The sequence below is a fragment of the Lepeophtheirus salmonis genome, chromosome 3 (genome assembly GCF_016086655.4).
Source record: "Lepeophtheirus salmonis chromosome 3, UVic_Lsal_1.4, whole genome shotgun sequence".
In the NCBI taxonomy this organism is placed as follows: domain Eukaryota; kingdom Metazoa; phylum Arthropoda; class Copepoda; order Siphonostomatoida; family Caligidae; genus Lepeophtheirus; species Lepeophtheirus salmonis.
In genome coordinates this window covers 9,496,929-9,520,615 of record NC_052133.2, presented here as the reverse complement: position 1 = coordinate 9,520,615, position 23,687 = coordinate 9,496,929, and the positions used below count along the sequence as shown (strand labels likewise).

The following is a 23,687-nucleotide window of genomic DNA, read 5'->3' as shown; positions in this document are numbered from 1 at the left end:
GGATTTTTTTTTTTTTTTTTTTTTGTGATTGAACGACAAACCAACCGAATCCCATACAACAACAAAGACGAACTTATCAGTCGGATCAAGAAGGAATTCCAAGATTTGCCAAGGAACCAAGAGGTGAAGGACTGCTCGCACTTTCGACCTCATGTAGAGACTCGAGGTGATTTTAATAAATGAAATAAATCAAAATCCTTCAAGCTTTCAGAACCTGGTTTTATTAATTTAATGTGATGACTAGTTGGAGAGAAAATTGCATTTGAAAAAAAATCCCTTTCGCGGTACAGATAGCTTGCTCACCCTGTATATGTTCTGTCTAATGAAAAAAAGTACGTTTTTGCTAATCAAAAAAGAGAAGGGAAGATGAAGGAAGGAAGGAAGGAAGGAAGAGAAAGAAAAGAAGAAGGTTGTTGGGCCAGAGGATGAAAAAAAGAAGAAGGAAACATTACGTCATACCATTCCAAAGACGCGCCTTCAACAAAAATTGAATGAAAAAGAAAGTCCATGGCTTTCTTTCTTACTCCGTTCATCTGTGAGGCGTGTATTCATTCTTCGCGTCTGTCTTTTTGTTCTTGTTGTTGGAGTAAGAAGGCATTGCTGCGAGCTAAAGAGAGTGGAAAGTATATATTTTAATCATAGTATTAATATCGTGTTAGGCCCCGGTAAAATATTTTATTTCAGACTGGAAACTTGTAACTTCTAGTTTAGTTCATAGTTGTGAAGCTTTTAAGAAGGAATTTACATTGGAAGAAAGGTTAAATAATAAAAGTATCATCCTCGCTATAAGTAATTGTTTGTGAAGAGCGCACAAACATATAGAACGACAAGAACACTCAGTGATTTCCTTCTTTTTTTGAATTTATTTGAAAAAAGGTGCTCCCTTTTTTTTTTTTGTATGAAGTTATTCCAACATGCGAGTTGCTGATCGACCAGGAGATATCTCGATCCTAACTCATATATACGTATCCGATAACAGAACTGTGTCAAATTTATGAAACTATATTTATTTTCCACTTAAACTTTGCCTTTTTGCCAATCTTCCTCCTTCAACTCCACCAGCACTTTCGATGTTATTCAATACGCTATAAATTTTAATATAAGAGAACAGTGATTTTACGAAATATTTTTATATCCTCTCATTTGTTTTTATAATTATTTTTGTAACCATAAAAAAACCACTTTATTTGATAGCTTATCAATTTTTTTGTGTTGTTTTCAAATCCACAAACATAATATATATACCTAAATGGAAACAGCAAATACCGATATCCAGAATCAAAGCAACAATACCAATAATATCCAGCTTGTCAATGCTAGTGCAAGTGACATCAATCATCAACTTGATTCCTCCGGAACTCTACAACTGAGCAACAGTCGTCTAAATCCGAAAAATGGGGATAACTCGCCCGAGTCAGGAAGCTTATATAGTGATGAAATACCCAGTGGCTATAACTCCGGAGAGCAGTATGACACTCTCTCCACAGGCTATATGTCGGGTGAAGCCTATGAGCTCCCCGAAACACGAATGGATATTCGAGAACCAAGTCTTGGGAAATTAGCGGAAGAGGAAAATGAGTTGGAGCTCCTTCCGCAGACAGCCTTAAGTTCTTCAGACTCTGAAAATGATAGGCGGGACGAGATTGATTCCATTCGAAATCATCCAGATAATGATGTGAATAACCCCAAGTCTCCAACAGGTAATAAGTTATTTCAACTCATGAGACCTGGAAAGGGACTCATAAAATCTTCCTTCTCCATATCCATGATTGAGGCTAATAAAATGGATAACCCTGAAAATACTGTGGGTATGTACAATGCCGTTCCTTCTGACACTGATGATACATCCGCATTTGAGTCAGATGCCAATCGAGGTGTAAATGTCGAAGGGGGGTGTCTCTCTGGAGATGGGGGAATGACGACATCTGACTCTGGAGCTGAACTACTTGGAGACTTTAAAAGACGATTTGGACGAAGATCCCGCCGCCATGGTGGAGGAGCTCACTCACATTCCTCAAATAGTAAAAAAATGGAAAGAGATGAAGAATGGTTTCAACATAACGATACCAAATACTGGGCTACGGCAAGAGGTATCTGTTTTTGGGGTTCAATTTCCTTCATTTTGTGTTGCATTGTGGCCGCAGGTATCGTTATTGCTCAAATGCCAAAAACTTGTGATCCCACCATCTCTTGGTATCAAGGGATTGTATCTGTAGAACTCGACTTTGAAGAGAATTTTCATGACTTGCTCTCACATGGAATTATAAACTTAAAGGAACATGGAATTAAAAGCATTGTCCTCCGGGATAACGCTCACAAAAATCATTCTACCAAAGAGTTTGTTGAGAAGAACATTCCTGATTTCTTTCATAATAAGTCCTTAGCTTTAAAATTTACTCAGGAACTGCATGACCATGATATCAATCTAATAGTAGAAATACCAGTCATTGGAGATGTTGCCAACGATAAGGAATATTGGATTGAGGCTGTGCTATCTCTTGAGCTTCAGCATACTGTTGCTAATTGCATCAAATTCTGGGTACAAAGAGGAGTAGATGGCATCATACTTCGTGGATTGAATCATTTCAGCTCAGATACTTGGATTGGTGATGCTGTCTCTGATTGGAGGACCGTCATGGCCAAATATGGAACTTCTTCTACTAATAAAATCCTAGTGACTGAAGTTGAATTTGCAGAAAAGATAGGAGACGAATCCCTCATAAAGAAAATGGATCTCTTGGATGCAAGCCTTCAAATACCAGAGAGTCATTTTGAGATGTTATCAGCTCTTGAAAAAATGTATAATGTAAGGAATGTTTATATTCATTGTGACACAATTATTGTTGTATGTTTGTTTTTACTTGAAATCAATAAAAATCTCGACTTTGTTCCCTTTAGATTACTTCTTGGGATACTTCCCTTGAGCACCCATGGATTAATTGGAATTTAAAATCTGTTCGCCCTCTTTCAAATGCCATTTTAGCCTTGCAATTTATGCTTCCTGGTACCATCAATGTTCTTAGAGAAGATATTGAATCCTCCTCAAGCATTTTTAAGGAGCTGACGTCCCTCCGAAAGGAATCTGTTCCAATTTATATGAATGGAAACTATAGGCGATGTAATTGTCTAGAATTGTTTGAGAAAGAGATTAACTTTGAGTTTCATTTGCACAAGGACGGCATATTACAAATGGAGAGATTCTACAATCGAAGAAACCGGTTTGTGTATGTTGGAAATTTTGGGGGCAATGGAACTCTAGGCCTGGATTCTGTTGCTAAAATATACTCTGGAGGCTATGTTCAAATTCACACGGGTAGAGGTACGGATTTTGGAAATGCATCAATTATTAATTCAACGAGGGGTAACTACGCTGAATTTAAGGATATTTCCCTTGAGCCTGGTGAAGCTATTGTGATGAAGTTACCAAAATAATGTTATATCTGTATATCTATATATTTACAAAGAAATATTCAATATTATAATTAGTGCTTCTACATATATAATAATTGCTATTTTACTGTGATTGATTTGATCAAAGAAGCATGGATATGTACGCAACTCTAATAGCTAATTGAATGTTTTATTCATTATCTAAATTTTGAAACTGTATATTTATATATATTTTAAAAACTTTATTTTAATATTTTTTTCTCTTGTTTTTTGCTTACGTTTATTTTTAGATCGTAGCTCTATAATGAATTCATCAGATATTATGTGAATGTTACGAATGTGAATACAAATTTATTCTTTTAATAAAGACAGTCTTATTCAAAAACCTCTTTAAAAAATATGGCAGTTCAGCTCCTAGCATCAAATGTTCTTATCAAATTATGATGACAACGTCATCCTATGTGAGTAATCACTAGTAATGTAAATCTTGTGTATTTTTTAGCTAGGGCATTTTGGTTTTTTTGGAATTAGTAATCTAAAGAAAGAATATTTTTTTCCTTAGCTGTTGTCATATTATTGAATTCCTGCATAATGAGCATCCTTTTATACTAAATTCAGTTATATTCAAAGGCTGATTGAACATTTGCTCTTAAAAGACGGAGAGTAACATTGATGATTTTTGGAAAGTTATAATTCTAAGTCCTTATTGGATTCAATGTAGAATTGGGGATCCATATCGGAGGAAGTTCTTGCCAAGTCCTTGTTTATTTCCTTCTCCCCGTCCTCCCTTGTCACAGGTGATTGAATCTACTTTCATCCAATGCATTCTTCAAATTATCACAGTTACCTTGTTGATTTTTGTTTTTGTTTTTTAACATGCCCATTATACATACAATTTTATACATATTAATATCAGCAGCCTTTTATATGAGTATTAAATGTATTTTTACTCCGAAGTAAAGAAAAGGTTGAAAATTACATACCTACCTAGTATAGATATAGAGTCCTCATCATTAGTCTTTATTGCAACAGTCGAAATCCCGAAGATAACATTCAAATGTTATTATTTTTGGAAAAATATAGGAAAAAGATTACTAATTTTATCCATTTTCGCATATTATCCGTAAATAATATATTTTATAAGAAATATTTCCTATCAAGAAAATTATTTCAAAATGGTCTTTTTAAATAAATAGAATTGTTTAAAGTGATATATAGTTATTCCAATAGTCGAAGCCAGAGTGTTGATTCCAATATAATTACGTTTACAAAACGTTCGGAATTTAACTCACATCACGTCGTTACCCTTATTGTATCACGCAACCTTTTATACGAAAAGAAACAGAAAAAATCAGCTCGTAGCAGTTAGCCAATTCTTCCCAACTATGGAATCATTATTCAGTAACTGTCGAGGAGTGTTCAAAACTTAGCAAGAACATATTTTAATTCAACAAAATCAACATTCAAAACACTGAAATTGTGGAAAAGAAGCGAAAATATCTACAGCTGACAATAAAATACGTCATACAATAAGGGTAACGAGTAACGACCCATAACATTTTAAGAAAAGGATAAATTGGTAGATTATTTGTCGATATGTACAATTTATATTCTTCGTCAGTACATAATTGCATCTTCTTTATTTCGTAAATTGCGTGGCAAAATGTGTATCTCTACCAAATTATTATGATTCATTTTTGTAAATATTGCAAGAAATTATATAATAAAATATTATAGAAATTAAAAATACTAAAATGTTGAAATATTTAGGCTTAAAAATTTGTATCCAAATTACATTATTTTATGGGATTTCTTCCTACAAATTGACGTTTGATTAAAAAAAGAGAGAAAAAATGGAAAAATTATTAAAAAATGAAAGATATTACAGTTAAATATTAATTTTTATTTGTCAAATTTATATGTAAACGAATTTCTAAAGATATTTCTAAAAACTTTATTTAATCTTTGAATCCAATATAACATTGGAAATCCATTTTTTTGCATCTGAAAAAAAAAAAAAAAAACGAAACTGCAATTTTCAACAATTTTTTTTTTTTTTTTCCATATCTTTTTTGACTTTCAATAAATTTAGAAAACGTTCGTATTCATTTGTTATTTTTTGAGACGCTAGTCATATTTGATTTTGTAACTCAACCCCTGATCTAGTCTCTTTGAGCTCCAAAAATACTTTTTTTTGTTTTGGGTATATAATAAACCCCCCTTTATATGACAACCCCCGACATAGCCTTACCATGTTCAAAAGAGGTACCCATAAAAAGTTTCAACCTCCTAGGGGCCAACGGTGGGGGCACCCATAAAAAAAAATACACACAAACTATATTATATATGTTGAGTAAAAGTTGCGATGTTTGAACAAGTTGCAACTTGTATAAACACATTGTACAAGTTACAATTAATCGTGTAAAAATCCATTATTTAATTACAGCATTGGTCATTCTAATCACCGACTATTAACTGATACAATCATTTCATTTTGATCGATTCAAATTAAATGGTTATTATATATTTATGATATATATAACTGGGGTAATTTGAACATCATAATGTGGCAAATAATATTTATAATTTAATTCATTTGTTGCCAAAAATAGTAAATTATTGCAACATTAATATATAGATCATTCATGGAATATTCAGTTATTGCATTTTTCTCATTCATCTAACTGTTTGGTTTGTACTTGTACAATTTGCTTATACAAGTTACAACTTGTACAAAATACCAACTTGTACACAAAATATACAATGAATTCAGGGATCCATTTTTGAAGAAGTAGTTTTATTGAATTTCTCAGGAGGGATTTTGGGAGAACTCCTTAAATACGGTGAAATAGAGTTATGAATATCAAAATAAAATACTTAAATGCGTTAATTATGTATAACTTTTCAAATATCATGTATAAAATTGCACAGAAACATCCCAAATATTCTTCAAATAATATCAACTCATCATAGAAAGTTTCAAAATACATAAATGATTATATCTCTTCAAATTATTAAACCTAAAGGTTTCAAACACGGGATTTCCTCTATAAATAGAAACATATGGTTTAGCAACATTTATTAAAATTCTATTAATATATTTATATCAATATGTATAAAAGATTACGAGCCATACCCCCATTACTATACTAAAAACTTATTTGCTGAAAAAATTCCAATAATGGGTAAGTTCTTGAATGAGAACAAATTGATAACTTTTAGCTACATTAAAGATTTTAAATGAAAAAATGGTATATCGAATTACTTATACGACAATATTAATATGATCATCATTAGCATCATGATTATTTGTTTCATGTGTCTACTGGCTGAATTCAAGTGTTTTTTCGATATCAACGACATAAATTTAATTTATAGTTCATCAATAAATTCTAAAATTTAAGAAACTTTATTTATAGAGTAAAAAGGAATGTGGTTTATTATATTTAACAATTATCATTTATAGAAATACATTAAAAAATTCACATTTATATTATCTAAATATAAATTACGGTTTTGTAGTATAATACGTTTAAATAATGAATATTAATTTTTTGGGGGAAAAATATGAAATAGTTTATTAACAAAAGAAGTTGTAGCACATACATAAACTACAAAGATATTCAAACAATTATCTACATTTATAGACAAATAATTATAATTAATTGGAATTACAAAAGTTACTATTGTTATGATTGTAAAAATATATACGATGCAGAGGTAAATAACGCAATTATGGTTAGTGCAGCCTTATGCAATTTTATAAGGTGATAGATAATATCTTAAATATCAGACAATATTTTGCTGTATGGTGTCTTAAAAAACCTTGGAATATTTATCATAAAAAGGATGTACTTACGAATAATTTAAAGGGCTTAGACCCGTATGAATAAAAAAGTACATCATTCATTGGTGGAAAATAAATAATTTATATAAAAAATAAAACGAATATATAAAACCACATAATTGTATTCTTCTCCTATGAAGATTTCGTTGCAATTAATGGACAACAAGACCTTTATGTATCTTATAATGTCTTTGTTTATATTCAGAAATGTCATGTTTTACCCTATTTATATTTTTATAACAAAATAAATATAAAAAGTTAGTTATTCTTCTGTAAATAGATCAGTTACCATTTTCTACAATCAAACCTATAAAATCAAGGAATACTGTTATCTCAAGAAATTGTCATCTTCGGATCTTATCCTACAATATACAATAAACACTTTAACAAAAGATACAATGTTTGAACTAACAATATTAAATATACATATTATGAAGTAAAACTTTAATATACATACATAAGTAAATATCAATATCTTCAACAATCGTCTTACTACAAGGATGATAAGGAAGAACGAAGACAAACTTGTCTTCTACATTCTACAACATAAAACTAATGGATAAACCAGAATATCTACTAAATTCTATAGATATGAAAAAATATTTTTTAGTACGACCTTTCTAAGGTTACTCTATTCTTGAATAAAGGGTAATCACTAATCCCTAATCTCAAACATTATTGAGAAATATATATATATATAAATTATACTTAAATAAATTTATCTATATAAAAATCTTCTAGATTCTGATTGTAGTTACGATTATCTTAATGATAGGTCTCCTTGCTGTAGACATGTGTTTGATTAACTTACAATGATAGAAATTTAACCAATTTCCCAAATTTTATTAATTAAGGAAATTTTCATACAATGATTCAGTCAATTCATAAAGAAATAAATATTTTTTATAATTATCTATGTATAATGAAATATCACTAATAGAGTAAAATATAATAATCTACCATTTAAAATTAAGGATTTTATAAGAATTTATTTACTAATGTATATATTTAATTTTGTTAAATTCATCTTTACGAGTTTGGATATAGACGGTTAAATGCCAGTAAGTTAACTAGCTATTTTAATTAAAAAATACTCTAAACTAAACTGAACAAGTTTTCGGAAGATTAAAAACACAACGAAACCTCCCCATATAATTTATTTTATTTCCACGCTAGAGGTTTAAACAGTTTCCAGTGTTTCAACACTTGTAATTCAAATAAATACTCCATGGCTAATAAATTAAAACAAAGTATATTTCATTTTTAAAAATCTATGAAATCTTAAAAAATACTTTGATCTATCTAAGATATTATGTTAAAAATAATTATGTACAAAGAGAAAACAGTTTTAGAGTGAGTATGTTATTCTTATACTAGATTTTCAACAGATTGTAGAAAAATCCCAAGGACATTTGATTACAAACCCAAATTTCATCAACAACTATAATACTCAAATAAACAGAAGGTGTTAAGCTTTTAACAAAAACCCACTCGAGTTAAAAAAAAAATAACAATAACCATTGTGGCGAAGAGGGAAGTGGAAAAAACATATCGTAAATGCGCCTTTGGAATCCGTTATCCATATCTTCATGGCCTTATTTCAAAAAGCTCCTTAGGGCGTCCATAAACACATTCATCTTATAATTTAACATGTAAGAATAAGCGACATGAGACTAAAAATAGAAAATATTTAACAAGGGAAACTAAGACAGAAGTGTTTCTTAGGAGAGATCTCCAATAATCATAGATATTTTTTTAAATATATAAATACACAGCCAAAAGTCCCATTATGACAGTATAAACATTAAGACGAACACAAAGTACCTCATAAGCTCGGGGTTTAACAGCAGCTCAAAAATTTGAATGATTACATCTACAACAATCGTAACTAATAGTCACTATATTAACATAAAAAGGTGTTTTTTCATCCAACTAGGATTCACATAACTTTGGTAAAACTTTTTCGTACTGAGACTTGCGTTAAATGTTACAGGAGAGAATATTTACTTCGGGACAATTTGATCCGATGAGTTAACTCTTTTGACGTAGAGAAAATAAGTGACGCTACTCAGAATGAATAAAGCTCCGATGAGAAAACAAACGACGGATATCAACATGGGTAACTTTTGAGGTGCGTCCAATCCAAATTTGATGGCTTCTGCCATGGGTTCAGAAGGCTCGTCGAAACCATCCTGTGCCCATAAGAAAGGTAAAACAGTTTTCTTAACATCTCTGACCTCATCATAAATGTCTACATCACCAATAACAACATTGAGTTGAAATCTTGGACGAATAGCAAGAGGAAATCCAAACTCTGGAACAACATCCATATAGAACTCATGTTTTTCTTTCTGTGGATTCAGTCCCTCAACTCCTTCAAGGAAACTAGGGTCAGCTTGATAGAAATGTGGGTAGGAAAGTGCAAGTGGAGCATTTGTATCTCTCTTACATGGTTCCATACTATACACTCCAGACTTGAAACATTCATAGTTATCTCCAGATAAGCAATAGCACTCGTTGTCTGGATTTTGAAGAGTTTTATTAGAATCCAAGTGTGAGCCAAGGGCATTGATGGGAGGGACGAATCTATAAGTAGGAATTCCAGCATGTGAAGTATCTTTCTCATAAGTTAAATCAATGGGTCTACACATAAGAGCAATAAATATTTCCAAATTCATATCACGGGCTAACGACGGAGGAAGTGTTGAGCTATCTTGGCCTCGTACCTTATCACAGGTAGACCCCTTTTTCCACCATCCAAGCTCCGTTTTTCCATCATATGCTAATACTTTTCCTTTATCAGAGAGATCAGAAATGCCACTCATGAATTCGATGGGTTTTCGAAGAGTTACGTTCCTATCACGGAAAAGTCCCCAGTTGCATTTACAATCCATAAACTCTGCCTTGGGTTTGACTAATTTATCCCATTCAGACTCTACATTAGGCTCTTGAACTTCCTTCATGTTTTGATCTTTATTTTGTTCTGATGAGAAATCATCATCCATGGAGAAAAGATCATCATCCCCTCCAAAGGGATCATCACTTCCAAAAGGATCCTCTTCACCAGCACAGCCTGAGGGCGATTCAATTTCAAACAGGGGATTTCCTCTATAAATAGAAAAATATAATTTAGCATCCTCAGATATAAGTTATTAAAATTCCTTAGAATATATATCAATATGCATAATATTAAGTTGTCAATTGATTAGTTAGCGAGTCAGGCGGGGGGAGTTGAGAAAGACTTAATTGCTAATATTAATCTACAAATACACATAATAAATAATGATTTAAGGGGGGAAATAACACCTAAGAGGTAAACGGAAGCAGATGGTAAGAGACGCTAGCGCTATCATATTCAAAATTTCCCCACCCTCATAATGACATGAATACATTGATAAGAATGTGATAAATTACCATGATATCCCCAAAGGAGACCAGCGAGGCTAACGTTGACAAAAGGTTGCACAGAGCCGATGCTATAGAGGGTCTCAATCAGACCAGAAGCGATGGGCCCTCCCTTCTTCTTCACATTATTCAAATAGGTCCAAAAAGGTATATTAGGAACGGTCACAAAAGTGTTTTCAGGGTCTTTAATCTCCGAGAGTTCTGGAACAAATTGGTAGAGCTTCCTGGGTCTATAGGTGATTTTTTCATTGTCAGACTCCCATTTGAGCGTATCATCTGTATCCTTGAGCGTGGAAGAAGAGTAGACAAAAGGCCCCACCTCACGTACACGAGGCTTATCTCCTCGCAAGACCCCTTCGGGATTCTCAACATGAAAAGCGTACGCGGATAAATGAGGTTGAACTGGGGGGCGGAGCCATGAGGCAAAACGATCTGATCCGGGTTTGAGTGCCATTGAGGATATGATTTTGTTATGAAGGATCCCTCTCCCAGCGGATAAGATGATAATCCCCATCAGTATGAAAAAGACTCCAGTCCCGCCAATGCCAATCAAACATAAACGCGTCTTTTTCTGGAAGCAGAGACCTGGCCTACTTAGACCCTCTGGAGCATTCTTACGAGTGGGAATAAAAACCATTCGCTCTTTTTCGTCCAGGCTGAGAGACATATCGTCTTTATGATAAGTAGATTCAGACATATTTCATATGTTAATTAATAATAATAATATGCGTCGGTCCACCGCCCGAGTGATACTTCCCCTTCCTGCAGCTGTACAACGACTGAGCTTAATAAGGTTGTTTCAAATATTACAATTCAAATGCGAATTCCGAAGACGAGCACGCGGTATAAACCCGATGATCGTATGATTCTTTTCTTTCTCTCCCTCTCTTTCCCTTTCTCACGCACGCCCGAGCACCATTTTGTATCTTGTTGTCGTTGCCTGATGTGATGTTTCATTTTTTTTTTAAACTTCTTCCTATAAAAATGTGTATCTATTTACAACGTACTTTTCCTTTGACTGATTGACCAAATCCTCTTCCCTTAGGTTTTTACGTGTATATATTATATCAATTCCTGGGTACTCTATTCAGCCAAGCAACTTAAAATAAGTTTGAAAAGCCATGTAAAACAAAACAATACAACGCTTTCTTTACTCTAAGGTCTACATCTGCCAATATGAAGGGGCTTCACAGTTCACAGTCATTTATCACAATGCAATCAGGAACAGAACATGATAAAGCCAATCTTATCTATTGTATATTATTTGCTGTAAATTGTCAGCACGAATGACTATTAATATAGTAGTGTTTTTGAATACATGTTGCAATAAAAAGGAGATATGTTGCCCGTCAATACAAAAGCAAGCTTGAATGATTTTTTTTAAATTGAGTTGTGATTACACTTGTATTTTTCAATTATCCTCAATGTCTATCAACAAAATATTCTTATAAACCCTTTGTTGGACCCGGAATTTGCATTCATTAGACGCCGGAATTAATCGCGACGATAAGTTGATGGATTAGATTGTTGAAGTGGACCATGTCGGGGCCAATATACGTCTCTCAAATCCAATAAGGTTATAAACTATAACTAAAATTATTGATTATCTTTACTCACCTCAGTAATTTGAATACAGAGCCTATAATTATAATACATATAGGTCTCTATGTATATATGATGACAAAAAATACTTGGATATTTCTACTTATCTTAATTTTTGTTCAAGAGTCTTGATATGATGACACACAACAATAATGAATGAAGAATCTACAGTACTTGTTATGATTTATGATGAGGATAATACAATGATTGAAATTGAATTAGATAAGTTAGGTTACTAACCTTTTCATCAATGTTGAGTCCTAAGATGTATTATTGTGTTGGGGGAGGGAACATGTAATTTTGACGAATATTTGGGTCAAACATTATTTTTATGACTGTTTCTTTAAGAAAGATATATACATATGGAATTTATTATGCTTTTTTTTAGAAGATACATTTTTTGATAACCTCACGGAACCCAGGTTGGAAATCATTGCATTAGATGGTCGAATGTATATTTGTTGGCTAAATTATGAATTAAAGGATTAATTAATAGTAAATAAGAAGTAGTGTCGTAATCACGTTTTTGTTTATTTATGGGGGGGGGGTATAAACCCTCATTTAGGTCTGAAGACTGCAGTCCCATCCAGTTCAGTTCTAAAACTTATAAAGTTCGGTTCTTGATGACACCACTCACCTATATTTCTTCTTTTATTAATCAGTTCTCTAGTTCTGACAGTCCGAAGGGTCGATTCCAAGGACTGGACTGAATAACTAAGGACTGACACAACACTATGAGTAGGATCATTGGTATGTAGGTATAAAATATGTACCTTAATAGATCAAAATACATTTATGGCATCGGACATAGTTGATAATAATTAAAATGGCTGTTGTGAGACGTTAAGTAACTCTACTCCAACTTGTATAAAATCCTAACTAGTATATGTTGTGTACGAGTTGAGATTTGGTGCAAGTTGTAACCAAAAAATGAGATAAAGAATTTGGATTTATTTGTCATGGGAATAATGCAATAATTTGGTATTTTTTTGAGGGTTGATATATTAATGGTATAGTTATTATGAAAATGACTAATTGAGTATTACTCCGTGACACATTATAAAGTTCAAATTTCCACGGTTATACTACTCATAAATACACAATGAATAAGTACTTTTAATAGATCAAAATGAAACGATAATAATTGGTAATTGTAAACTGAGTGATGATTTAATTATATAAAGACGTATGTGACGTAATAATTGTAACTTGTACAGTTTGCATATACAAGTTGAATCTAGTACACGTCTTATACAAATTTGAAGATAAGATATATAATGTAGCATGTGCAATTTGTAGATTAGGTATATGAAGTTTCAATGATAAAATTAGTGACGTAGACTAAAACGAAAAACTGCAATGGTCAGTTCCTCTGGCTATATTTCATAAAAAGTTATTTCCTTATTTTTAGAATAAAGAAAAACAGCAATAAAGTGAACCTACTTAATTCTTCAAGACCTTGAATTCAATCCCTCAAATGTCATTATCAATGAGGGATATTCTATGTTATTGAATTCTTCTTCATTGCTTTAAATAACATTATTTTTTATCCTCATTATATACTTATGGGTACTGTTATACACGTCTTCATATTATTACCGCATTTAAGTAGATTCCTTCAAATATAACCTAGAATGAGTGTGCAACCTGAAAATGATTTTTTTATCTTTTACAACTGTTATTATTATTATTGGTAGTGATGAAAAGAGTGTTTTTTTTAGTTCGCTCGTTCTTTTGAAGTAAGTAATCTGATAAATGAACTTTATTTTCCTCAACTATTTTCATTACTAATTAACTCCTGAGTAGTGAACTTCATTTTCTACAACATTAAATTATATTCAAAACCTGGTTGAACATTCATGTGTGCTCATAAAAGACGGAGAGTAACCTAGAAGATTTGTTGCAGAATTATAATTGTAAGTCCTTGTTGGATTCAGAGTAGAATTGGGGATCGTCATCGGAAGAAATTCTTGCCAAGTCCTTGTTTATTTCCTTTTCCCCCTCCTCCCTTGTCACAGCTGACAAGGCTAGCCGCATAAAGAGAGTTTCAGGTGAAGAACAATCCTCCTACTGAATATTCAAAATTTCTCTCTTGTTGGGAACCTCTGACCTAGACGGGTTCTTTATGTAGCAGCGTTTAGCAGCCTCACGAAAAATGCTGGATCCCCACCTCTTGTGAAACTATAGAGTAATAACAGATATGTGTGCTCATAAAAAACGGAGAGTAAAAATAAGAACTTGCTCAAGAGTTACAAGTAGTCATGAAAATAATGTGTATTTTGAACATGTTAATAAGAAAGAAACTGAAGATCAACATGGTAATCAACCCAAACAATTTGAAGAATGTTTTAGAAGATATCAACTGAGCTGTCATGACGTTTCATAACATCAGCTGTGACAAGGGAGGATGAGGAAAAGGAAATAAACAAGGACATTAACAAGAATGACTTCGGAAGGAAGTTTTCTACGCAGGACTTAAAAAATAATGACAACAGCTGATGAAAATTAAATTCATTCTTCAGGTGTCCAATTCCGAAACAATAAGGGAGCTAAAATATACACACGGTTTACATAATTAGTAACAATTGTAAGTCCTTGTTGGAGTTAGAGTGAAATTAAGGATCGACATTGGAGTAATTCCAAAGTATATGAGGAGTGGTATTTGTGTTTACTTCCTGCATCATCTAGCTGAAACGTCATGATAGCGTAGCTGCTCCCCTACAAAACATTATTAGGAGTGTATGGAGTACCGCGTTCATTTTCGTTTATTTTTACATAAGGGCAGGTCATACTTTATACAACTCTGCCTGTGGATTGGAGACTAGATACCCCAAGTATGTTCCTACTTATTTACAATGTACATAATCTAGTTTTGTTAGATTTGTGAGTCAAAATAGAAATGTGATACGCAAGATATCCCACTTTTAATGTACATATGTAAATTAAGGTATTTATTTATGGATTCCTACTTTTGCGTCATACTACGAAATCTAATTGCGCATGATTCGTTGTCCTTAAAGGAGCACATATGAGAGAAGAATGTAGGTGCATATTGGGAAAGCAGTTTACTCCTTCACTCTTAGAAGATATCAAAGGGACGACTTTCAAAACAAGAGATTTATATTATATATGGTCCATATAACCTGCGACTTAAAATAAAAGAAACTTAAAATTAGTTGGTAATTTGAAAAATGTTTGGGAAAAGAGGAGGATAAAGTATTAAAATAAAGTAACGAAACGTGACCGTTAGCTTGAGGAGATACAATGGCACAGAGTACATATATATATATAAAGGTATAGTAATACAATATTGTGACTAATGTTGATAGTGACTCTCGTATGCCCAGTGTGTATAACTAATCTTATGAACAATCACAATGATGATATAAAGTATGACCTATAAGGATAATTATTGCAAATTTCTATGAGAGGATGTTAATATGTGACAACAGTTACAAATACTTTATAATTTTTACTTTCTTTTGCCTCTTTTTGATAGTGTTATTTAGCTCGTTATTTATCAATTTGACTTTAGAGTGCAGCAATTATTGATATTGTCGATACAATTTATTTTTCATAGAATAGAATGATTTGGAAAATTCATAACTACGTCTATGGACTTAGATCTTTTAGTCAGGTCGAAGGAGAAATGAAGAATCCGCAACATTATCGCTATTGCAGGGTGTATTCATTCATATCTCCTTAGATAAGTGAATTATGATCACAGTGTTTCCTTGAAGTGGTACTCTTGCTCCCATTCTTTGCCAATACATCTTCTTGGTTTCCAGTAACAAGTTTTCACATGGAATTTGATTCGGGGTGTACTCAAAGTTACCCTTGTAGACTACATATAAATAATTTTTCCAGGGGAAATTTGACCTTAAATACGGTAATATATGAGTAGCTCTTGAGATATGATATAACCGTATAATGTTTCAATATGCATAAATTCCAAATAGATACAGTACATTCTAAATAGTGATGGACGATGTATGCAAGTTAATAAAACAAAAAGAAAACATCATGATATAGGACTTAATCTGCAGCGGGTGCCAGGCCTTCTGCCACCACCTGGAAGCCATCATTATAACCAAGGGAAGCTACATTAATGATTAAGTGACCTCAGACACACATCTATTTATATTATTAATTTTGTTGACATTCTATTGATTATTAATAAATTATATCTTGTTGAAGTTTAAAATTCAAAGAGTTCTGATTTTAATGGACCACTCAGTGTATTTAAAAGGATTTTAAACGATAATTATGAGATAAACCATTATGAAATGTGAAAAATCATAGCTCAATGCAAATTTTGCATCACAAGAAAATGATGCTACAGAGCATAGATTACTTCATATCTAGAATATGTACACTAGACTGGCAACCTCGTTAATAGAGCCTCGTCAATAAATAGGTATTCCACAAGTGTTAAAGAAAATCATAATTTTTTGTTAAAAAGTGATGAATTATGAACGCCCACAGAGGAACTTATCTCATCGTCTATTGAAAATGCTCATTTGGGATGTAAGTATTTAATCATGGAGCTATGGAAAAATGAAAGATTGTGTCGGAAAATTTCATTTTTGGGATATGAAACTTGAAAGAGTGCTTCAAAAGGAATTATCAAGGATGATTCAATTTGTTCAAAGAAACTCCTAATTTTTATATATAGAATTTCCTTCTATTCCATGCAGATCTAACTCCTAATCCCAAATCTCCTTCATTAGTGAGTATGGTAGAAGGACCTCTTATTAAATATCATCCAAAGAAGACATTTTAAAGGGAATATCGATGACACAGTTATTACATTATCAGTTCCTTTGTTGTCCATCATATTTATCTTGTATTGGAAAAGAACGTCTCTCGATGAACGTTTTTTTATCTTTTGACTATTTTACATTCATGTTTTAACTAAACGATCAAATAAAATAATCCATTGTTTTGACGCAGTAATGCTTATAATAGAGAGGTTGTGTAATTTCAAAATGAATAGTTTATCCAGATTTTAATTTAATTTAATTTTAATTTTCAGTTTCTTTGAACACAAAATCTTATGCAGGAACGGGCCACACGATGCAAGTCAATCATTAACTTCTTTTTTTATATATAGAGGGACAAAAATATTTTTTAAATTGATCCAGCTTACATCTTTTGTAGTAATTTTGCTGGTTTGTGTCGGACAAAATATCCAACCCAAGTCAGGGTTTTTTGGGTACTCAAAAAAGGCAAAAAGGCTCACGAGATCAAGACGTCTCCTCAATAAGCTCAAGGCTGGAAAGTCAACAATTTTGTTTTCTGATTAAAAACCTGAACCCAGTGGACTACAACATTAAGGCTCCGGTTGAGGGAGTTGCCTGCAACAATTTACACAGCTCAACAACATCCCTAGAGGCATCCATCATGTCAACCTGGAATGCAATGCCGGAAAAATACAATCCAATTATTTTACAGTCAAGTAACGATTTATGAAAAAATAAATAAAATTATTTCTAACTTCATCAAATAGTTCCTGTAAAAAGTATACCATTGTTAATAAGTTTTACCTTTTTTTTTTTTTGGAACATGGGGTATTAGAATGATTGTTATAATAACACTGGGCACTGCGTTAACTTTGCATACTATAGAGAAAAAAGGTGCAAAATCAATTGGTAGTTAACCAATTCTTCCAAATGTGGAATTATTACTAAAAAAAATAAAGTTAATAACTGTTAACAGTTTAATAAGAACTATTTCGTATCCAACCAATGAATGTTAAGAGCACTTATTAGAGGAAAAGAAGAAGAAACTTTGGCAGCTAACAACCAATTACATTGTGCATTTTTTGTTAAATAACCATGCAATACAACTATTAAAGTAAATGTGGCTTTATGCACTTATCAGAATAAATAGAGATGCTGCTTTTGATATAAATAATACATTTTTTTATAATTAGGATTAAGTACTGAGCAATACAATAAGCTTTTTATGATCCAGAATATCCCTTGGGTCCTTTTTATGGTATGTAAAAGTTTGAGTACTTGAAGGTGGTTCGTATCTTAGATCTTTTCAGATAATACAAGTTTACTTATACTTTAACCCGGTCCTTTGGGACAGACTCCAAATCATGTCTTATATCTACCTGCAATACCCCACTAAAAACCGTCACTGCTCAGAGAAAGTCAGTGTTATCACATTATCTCACTTCAATCGATACATTTTCTGAACATTTTTGTATTTAACAACACATTTTGAAGCCTTGACAAACATATCTTATGACTTATAAAATAGAGTAAGGAATGTTTCTTAGAATCGTTAAATTATCTGTATAATATTATTTAGCATATCTGCATTCCTTGTGAAGGTCAGTTTTGCCTAGTGTTGTATTCGAGTACTATTACTCGAACTTGAAAAAAAAAGAAGACTCGACTTGACTCAAGCCGACAAATTTCTTTAAACAATTTGAACTCTTCATTAATATTTTGGAAAAAAAATTGAAAGATTAAATTTCAAATATCAAATTTTTTCAAAAATCCACAGCTATTCACAAAAAAAAAATTAATTTCATTTATTAGGAGGGGGGTAAACAAACCCTCCATCCCACCCCTGCGGAGGAAGTGAGTGGACTTTGAGTAGAATTGAGGATTGACATCGGTGTATTTCCTGCCTATATAGGTACTTGCTAGATTCAAAGTGGGATTTGTAATTATTTACTTCCTATCACAGCTGTTTACAGCTGATCTAATATAAGGTTATGACAGCTAAACTGCTCTCCTCTTCCAAACTTTCTTTTCATTGTCAGGATTAACACGTTTATTTTCGGTTACTAGTAACACAAAATACAATATTTTTCCTTCGATATCTACCTAATTGATCCTTATTAAATATTGAAATTATTGAAATGCAAAGTTATATTTAGGTGCTAGCTTGTAGAGAGTTGGTGACGAGATGTGAGAGCCGCTTCAAGCTTCATGCTTTCACATAATCTTTTTTTTTGTTTACTCCGTCCAGGAACGAATCAAACTTGTATGTATTTAACTTGTAGTTATTACTCTATTTGAAAATGATCAAAAACTATCAAACGACAGAACTCAAAAATTAGAAAGTATATTCTCCTAACATGAATCTAATCTAGGATGCAACACTACCTATATCTATCTTAGTTTGATATCTACTATGGCAGGGATTCTCAAACTTTCTTTATTGATGTACCACTTGTCAAATATTTATTTAACCCAAGTACCACCTTACCAGGAGAAAGCATTTTTAGCTTCAGTACCAGGGCATTCACAGGATTATATTTTTTGGAGGGGGGAGGGGAGAGGTCTTAGGATTAAAAAAAAAAGAAATCCAAAATTAATTATTTTGGAAAAAAAAAAAATCTATTGCTATTTACAAAAAAATTATGTTTTTTAGTTGCAAAAAAATTAAAATCCACAGCTGTTTACAAATAATGAAATTTTTCCCAAAAATAAATTAAAGTTCATACATATTCACTGGAAATTAAGTTAAATTTGAATTACTAAACTTTTTGAAAAAAAAAAAATTAAGACATTAAATTTTCTAGAAAAAAAAAATCCTTATTTTTGGAGGGGAGGGAGGACCTACAGCCCCTCCATCCCACATTCTGCAGACGCCCCTAAGTTATATAAAACTTTTAAAATATTCTTTCAAAATCTCCAGTACCCCTAGAGTGCCTCCAAGTACCCCAAAGGGTACGCGTATCATCACTTGAGAACCAATGTACTATAGACATTTTATATCACGTGTTATGCAGATCAGCAAGTTTGTCATTGTAAAACATATAAAACGGGTACATCCTAGTTCCTTATAATAATTATGTTTTGTTTTGTCAAAGAGAGACGTAATTCATTGACGTCACTCTATGATAGTTTTCATTTTTAAATATTCATTTCATAATATGCTACGCAACAACACACAGGCAAGTGAATTTCCTCAAATTGAGTTTGAATTACACAATTGTACTATTCTACGAATTATCCTTAACTTTTATCATTGAAATTGTTCTTATTAACCCTTTAGAGGATCCGGAAATTGCACACTTAAAGACACGCCAAAATTGATTGTCCCGATAAATGAATGAGAAATGGATAGATTTTATGTATTTAAAAGGGGCCATATGTGACAATATTCTTGTCTATCTACACTCCTTCCAATAATTTGATAATATACCTGTAAATGACTTAAATATCCACATGAAATGTCGGGCTGTACGTACCGAGTGGTGAATTAAAATATGAATACTTTTAAATTATAACTTCAACAATATATCATTTATTCATTAACAATAGAATTTCAACTAAATTAATTCTATAAATATATGTGTGTCTTGGCTCTCTTAATCATTAATGTAGCTGACTTGAGCGGCAAAAATGGACTTCAGGCGGCGTTGTATGGCCTGGCACCCACTGCAGATGTAGTCCTATATCATGTTGTCCCAGTTCTGGATGACAGTATCATTGAGGACCTTGGTATTATGATGAAGGACACTGCAGGCCTTACCTTCGGCATGTACCCAAAAGGCGTAGCCGAGGGTGCTGGCATCAGGGCTGTAGGAGGCCGAGAGTGTCAAAAAGTGTTCAAAAGAGTCTTGCAATGGAGGAGATTAGTTTTCTTTTATTGGTGGTGCCAAAAGTGGTCTCACCACCCCCACAAGGTCCTTACCATCCACTTTTTTGATAGGTATCTGAACAGTCTGGTTTGAATCTTTTTGAATGGGCTCTTATGGACTTGAGGGGATTGACCTGGGTTGTTTTCTTAAACTCTTCCTGATCAATTTGGTCTTTTTGACAGAGCACTTCTTTCTCTCTTATGTTTCTGAATTGCTGATGACGTAGACGGTGGTACTGGAGACGCTCAGCGTCAAGGAGTACGCCAATGGAAATTTGTTGATCACGTTCAAATATCATTTTCTCGTCTTGTAGGTAAGCTAGAGAGCTCAGGTTTGTTTTATTTTGTAACTAATTGTTTATGCTTGAATATATAGGAATATGAATTAATTTCAATCACTCAAACGTTATTAATTAATTAATTAGTAAGTGTTCAGATTTCAATGGATCACCCAGTATATATGAAGTTAAAAAATAGATTTCATAATTTTTGTTTAAGATTGTTTTTTAGTTGACACACCACATATTATTTCATGAATATACATAGTTATTACTACAACTACTACATAGTATGACTATCCATATTATCATCATGATGATGATGATTCATGACTCATACTCCCCCAATTGCTTTGTTGGTGATCGATGATGCATATTTGTAGAACTTACAGTATGTAGAATTAGAGAGTGGTGTGAAGCAAACTATCACATCATTTATACAACGGGACTCTAGAAACCGTGCTATTTAAAACATCATTTAAATTAAATAATAATAGATTTCAAGACATCGCACCCTCGTGGTTAGTTGCTTATACATACATAATTTGTTATCAATATTAATATCTTCAGATACGAGGTTTTTCTTTAGATATTTGCATTGAGCACGAGGGAGTGTGGATTCCAGGTTTGTATTGTTCACCGACGAATATCCGTAAATTACTATCCAAAAAAATTCTTATTGAACCAAAAATGAACTTCCTCAAAAATGAATGAGAAATTAATGGATTTTACGGCTGAAATTGGCCATATTGCGGTCAATATAAGTTTCTCAAATCAAATAAACATTCTAAATTATAGAAAACATTCTAATTTATCTTAAATCATACCACAAATTTGTACACAATACCTTTAATATATATATTTTTTCTTAGCTTGGTCTTGGAAAAAAAAAATCAAAATTCATAGATATTCACAGAAATTAATTTTAGGAAAAATAACTTTCAAATATTAAATTTATGGGTAAAAAATTCCAGTCTATAGCTATTCACAAAAAATAAATTTCAGGTAATAAATTTTAATTTTAATTTTTTTGATTTGCTGCATGATTTGCAAAATGACCTTTAAAAAAAAAAAAAATGCCCTCTTTTCGTGTCAATTTTTTTTAACCTGACAAAAAAATTTCTAGTAAAAAACATAAATTCCTTAATTAGAGAGTGAAAAGCTCCAGCCCAGCCCTTGCGGACGCCCTTGTATAATATCCCTATGAAGTATATATATTGATTTTTATGATCCGTCAAGTCAAAAACAAGCTAGAATGATTATTCTCAAAATTAAGTGAGAATTATGTTTTTATCCATGGACAAATCATGGTCCATTTCTATCAACAAATTATTATGACTAACACTTTGGTTCTGTCACTAATTCCACTTACAGTGCTAAAAGTTTGATCGTCACAGTAAATAAACAAAAAACTGATGGATTTTATTGTTATAAGGAAACTATCAGGACCAGTAGAAGTCTCTTAAATCAAATAAAGGTTCTAAATTGCTGTTGAAATTTTAAAGTATCTTAATTCATCCCAGTAATTTGCATAATAAGCCTATAATTGACTCAAATATGTCAATAAAATATTGGACTGTACGTATATCACGGTGTTACCTTGCTAATTGTTGTCAACTATCGACATTTCTGCTTCTTTTTCTCCTTATCACTGTGCTGAACGTTGATCCGTTGAATAGGCCTTACTTCAACAATTAGAGATGTGTCGGTCCTTATTGAGGGCCAAGGACTGCAGTCGAGTCCGGTCTCATTAAGTTTACTCCCACTTTTCGGTCTTTAAAGAAGTTAAAATCGATCCGTCCTGACGTCAATGAGGATATATATTTTTTTTTTAATTATTCCGTTTCATAATAAAATACATTATATAACTAATTAACAATATAATATGTTCGTATTATATTGTATTGTCATGAAAAATATAATAATTTCTATAACTATCAACTGATTTTGGAGCCTTTTTCGGTTTCTTTTTTAAGGAAAAGTTGCGTGATACAATCAAGATAACTCCGTAATATATGAAGATGAAATATTTTTTTCTCCTTTTCGAGATTTTTATGCAAGACTATTTTTAAGTTAACGCACCACATTTATTATGAGATAAATTAATTTGATTTGCATGCTACGTATATTACTGTATGTATATGTAGTGTTGTGTCGATCCTTATCTAGGACCGAAGACTGCAAATAAAAGTCCGTCCTTGAGAACGTCACTTAAGTTTATTTATTCGGGTTTTTATCAGTTCTAGTACTAATAGTCTTAAAACTGAGATGTTGTAAGGATCGGTCCTCAGACTGGACTAGACCGAATAAATAAGGACTGACAGAATACTAACTATGAATTTCTGTAACGTCTTAAATGAAAGAAATATTTAAGTTCTAAGTGGGTGCATACATATTATTTAGAGATATTTACGCTTATATATAATAAATATTTTCCATTCAGTAGTTTAAAAGGATCAATCGAGGATATAAAAAAATACAATGGGAACGAAGAAGAATCAAGTTCTAACAACAATAATTCATTGATTTGTTCACTTCTAGGTCACGATGAGGCT

At 32.2% G+C, this 23,687-nt stretch overlaps 2 protein-coding genes and 1 long non-coding RNA gene across 3 annotated transcripts; 2 read left to right on the top strand and 1 right to left on the bottom strand.

Moving 5' to 3' along the window:
- The first annotated feature begins 559 nt into the window (after positions 1-559).
- On the top strand, positions 560-3,775 carry LOC121114191 (uncharacterized). The gene is made up of 2 exons (XM_040708067.2): positions 560-2,806; positions 2,899-3,775. The coding sequence occupies exons 1-2, from the start codon at positions 1,250-1,252 to the stop codon at positions 3,430-3,432; spliced, it is 2,091 nt and encodes a 696-aa protein (XP_040564001.1). The 5' UTR covers positions 560-1,249; the 3' UTR covers positions 3,433-3,775.
- Positions 3,776-8,473: 4,698 nt separating this feature from the next.
- On the bottom strand, positions 8,474-11,696 carry LOC121114192 (lysosome membrane protein 2-like). The gene is given in 4 exon segments (XM_040708068.2): positions 8,474-8,910; positions 9,245-10,203; positions 10,206-10,345; positions 10,652-11,696. Coding segments are annotated over 4 exon segments (1,815 nt in total). The 5' UTR covers positions 11,340-11,696; the 3' UTR covers positions 8,474-8,882.
- Positions 11,697-12,293: 597 nt separating this feature from the next.
- Positions 12,294-18,160, top strand: LOC121115424 (uncharacterized). The gene is made up of 2 exons (XR_005863489.2): positions 12,294-17,216; positions 17,280-18,160. It is a non-coding gene; the product is annotated as an uncharacterized lncRNA (long non-coding RNA).
- Positions 18,161-23,687: the final 5,527 nt, after the last annotated feature.

What these genes read in the sequence shown, in the direction of transcription:
- LOC121114191 (XM_040708067.2), top strand. Translation starts at nt 1,250, where the DNA reads ATGGAAACAGCAAATACCGATATCCAGAATCAAAGCAACAATACCAAT. An exon ending in CTCTTGAAAAAATGTATAAT is followed by an intron (nt 2,807 to 2,898) that starts GTAAGGAATGTT and finishes TGTTCCCTTTAG; the next exon opens with ATTACTTCTTGGGATACTTC.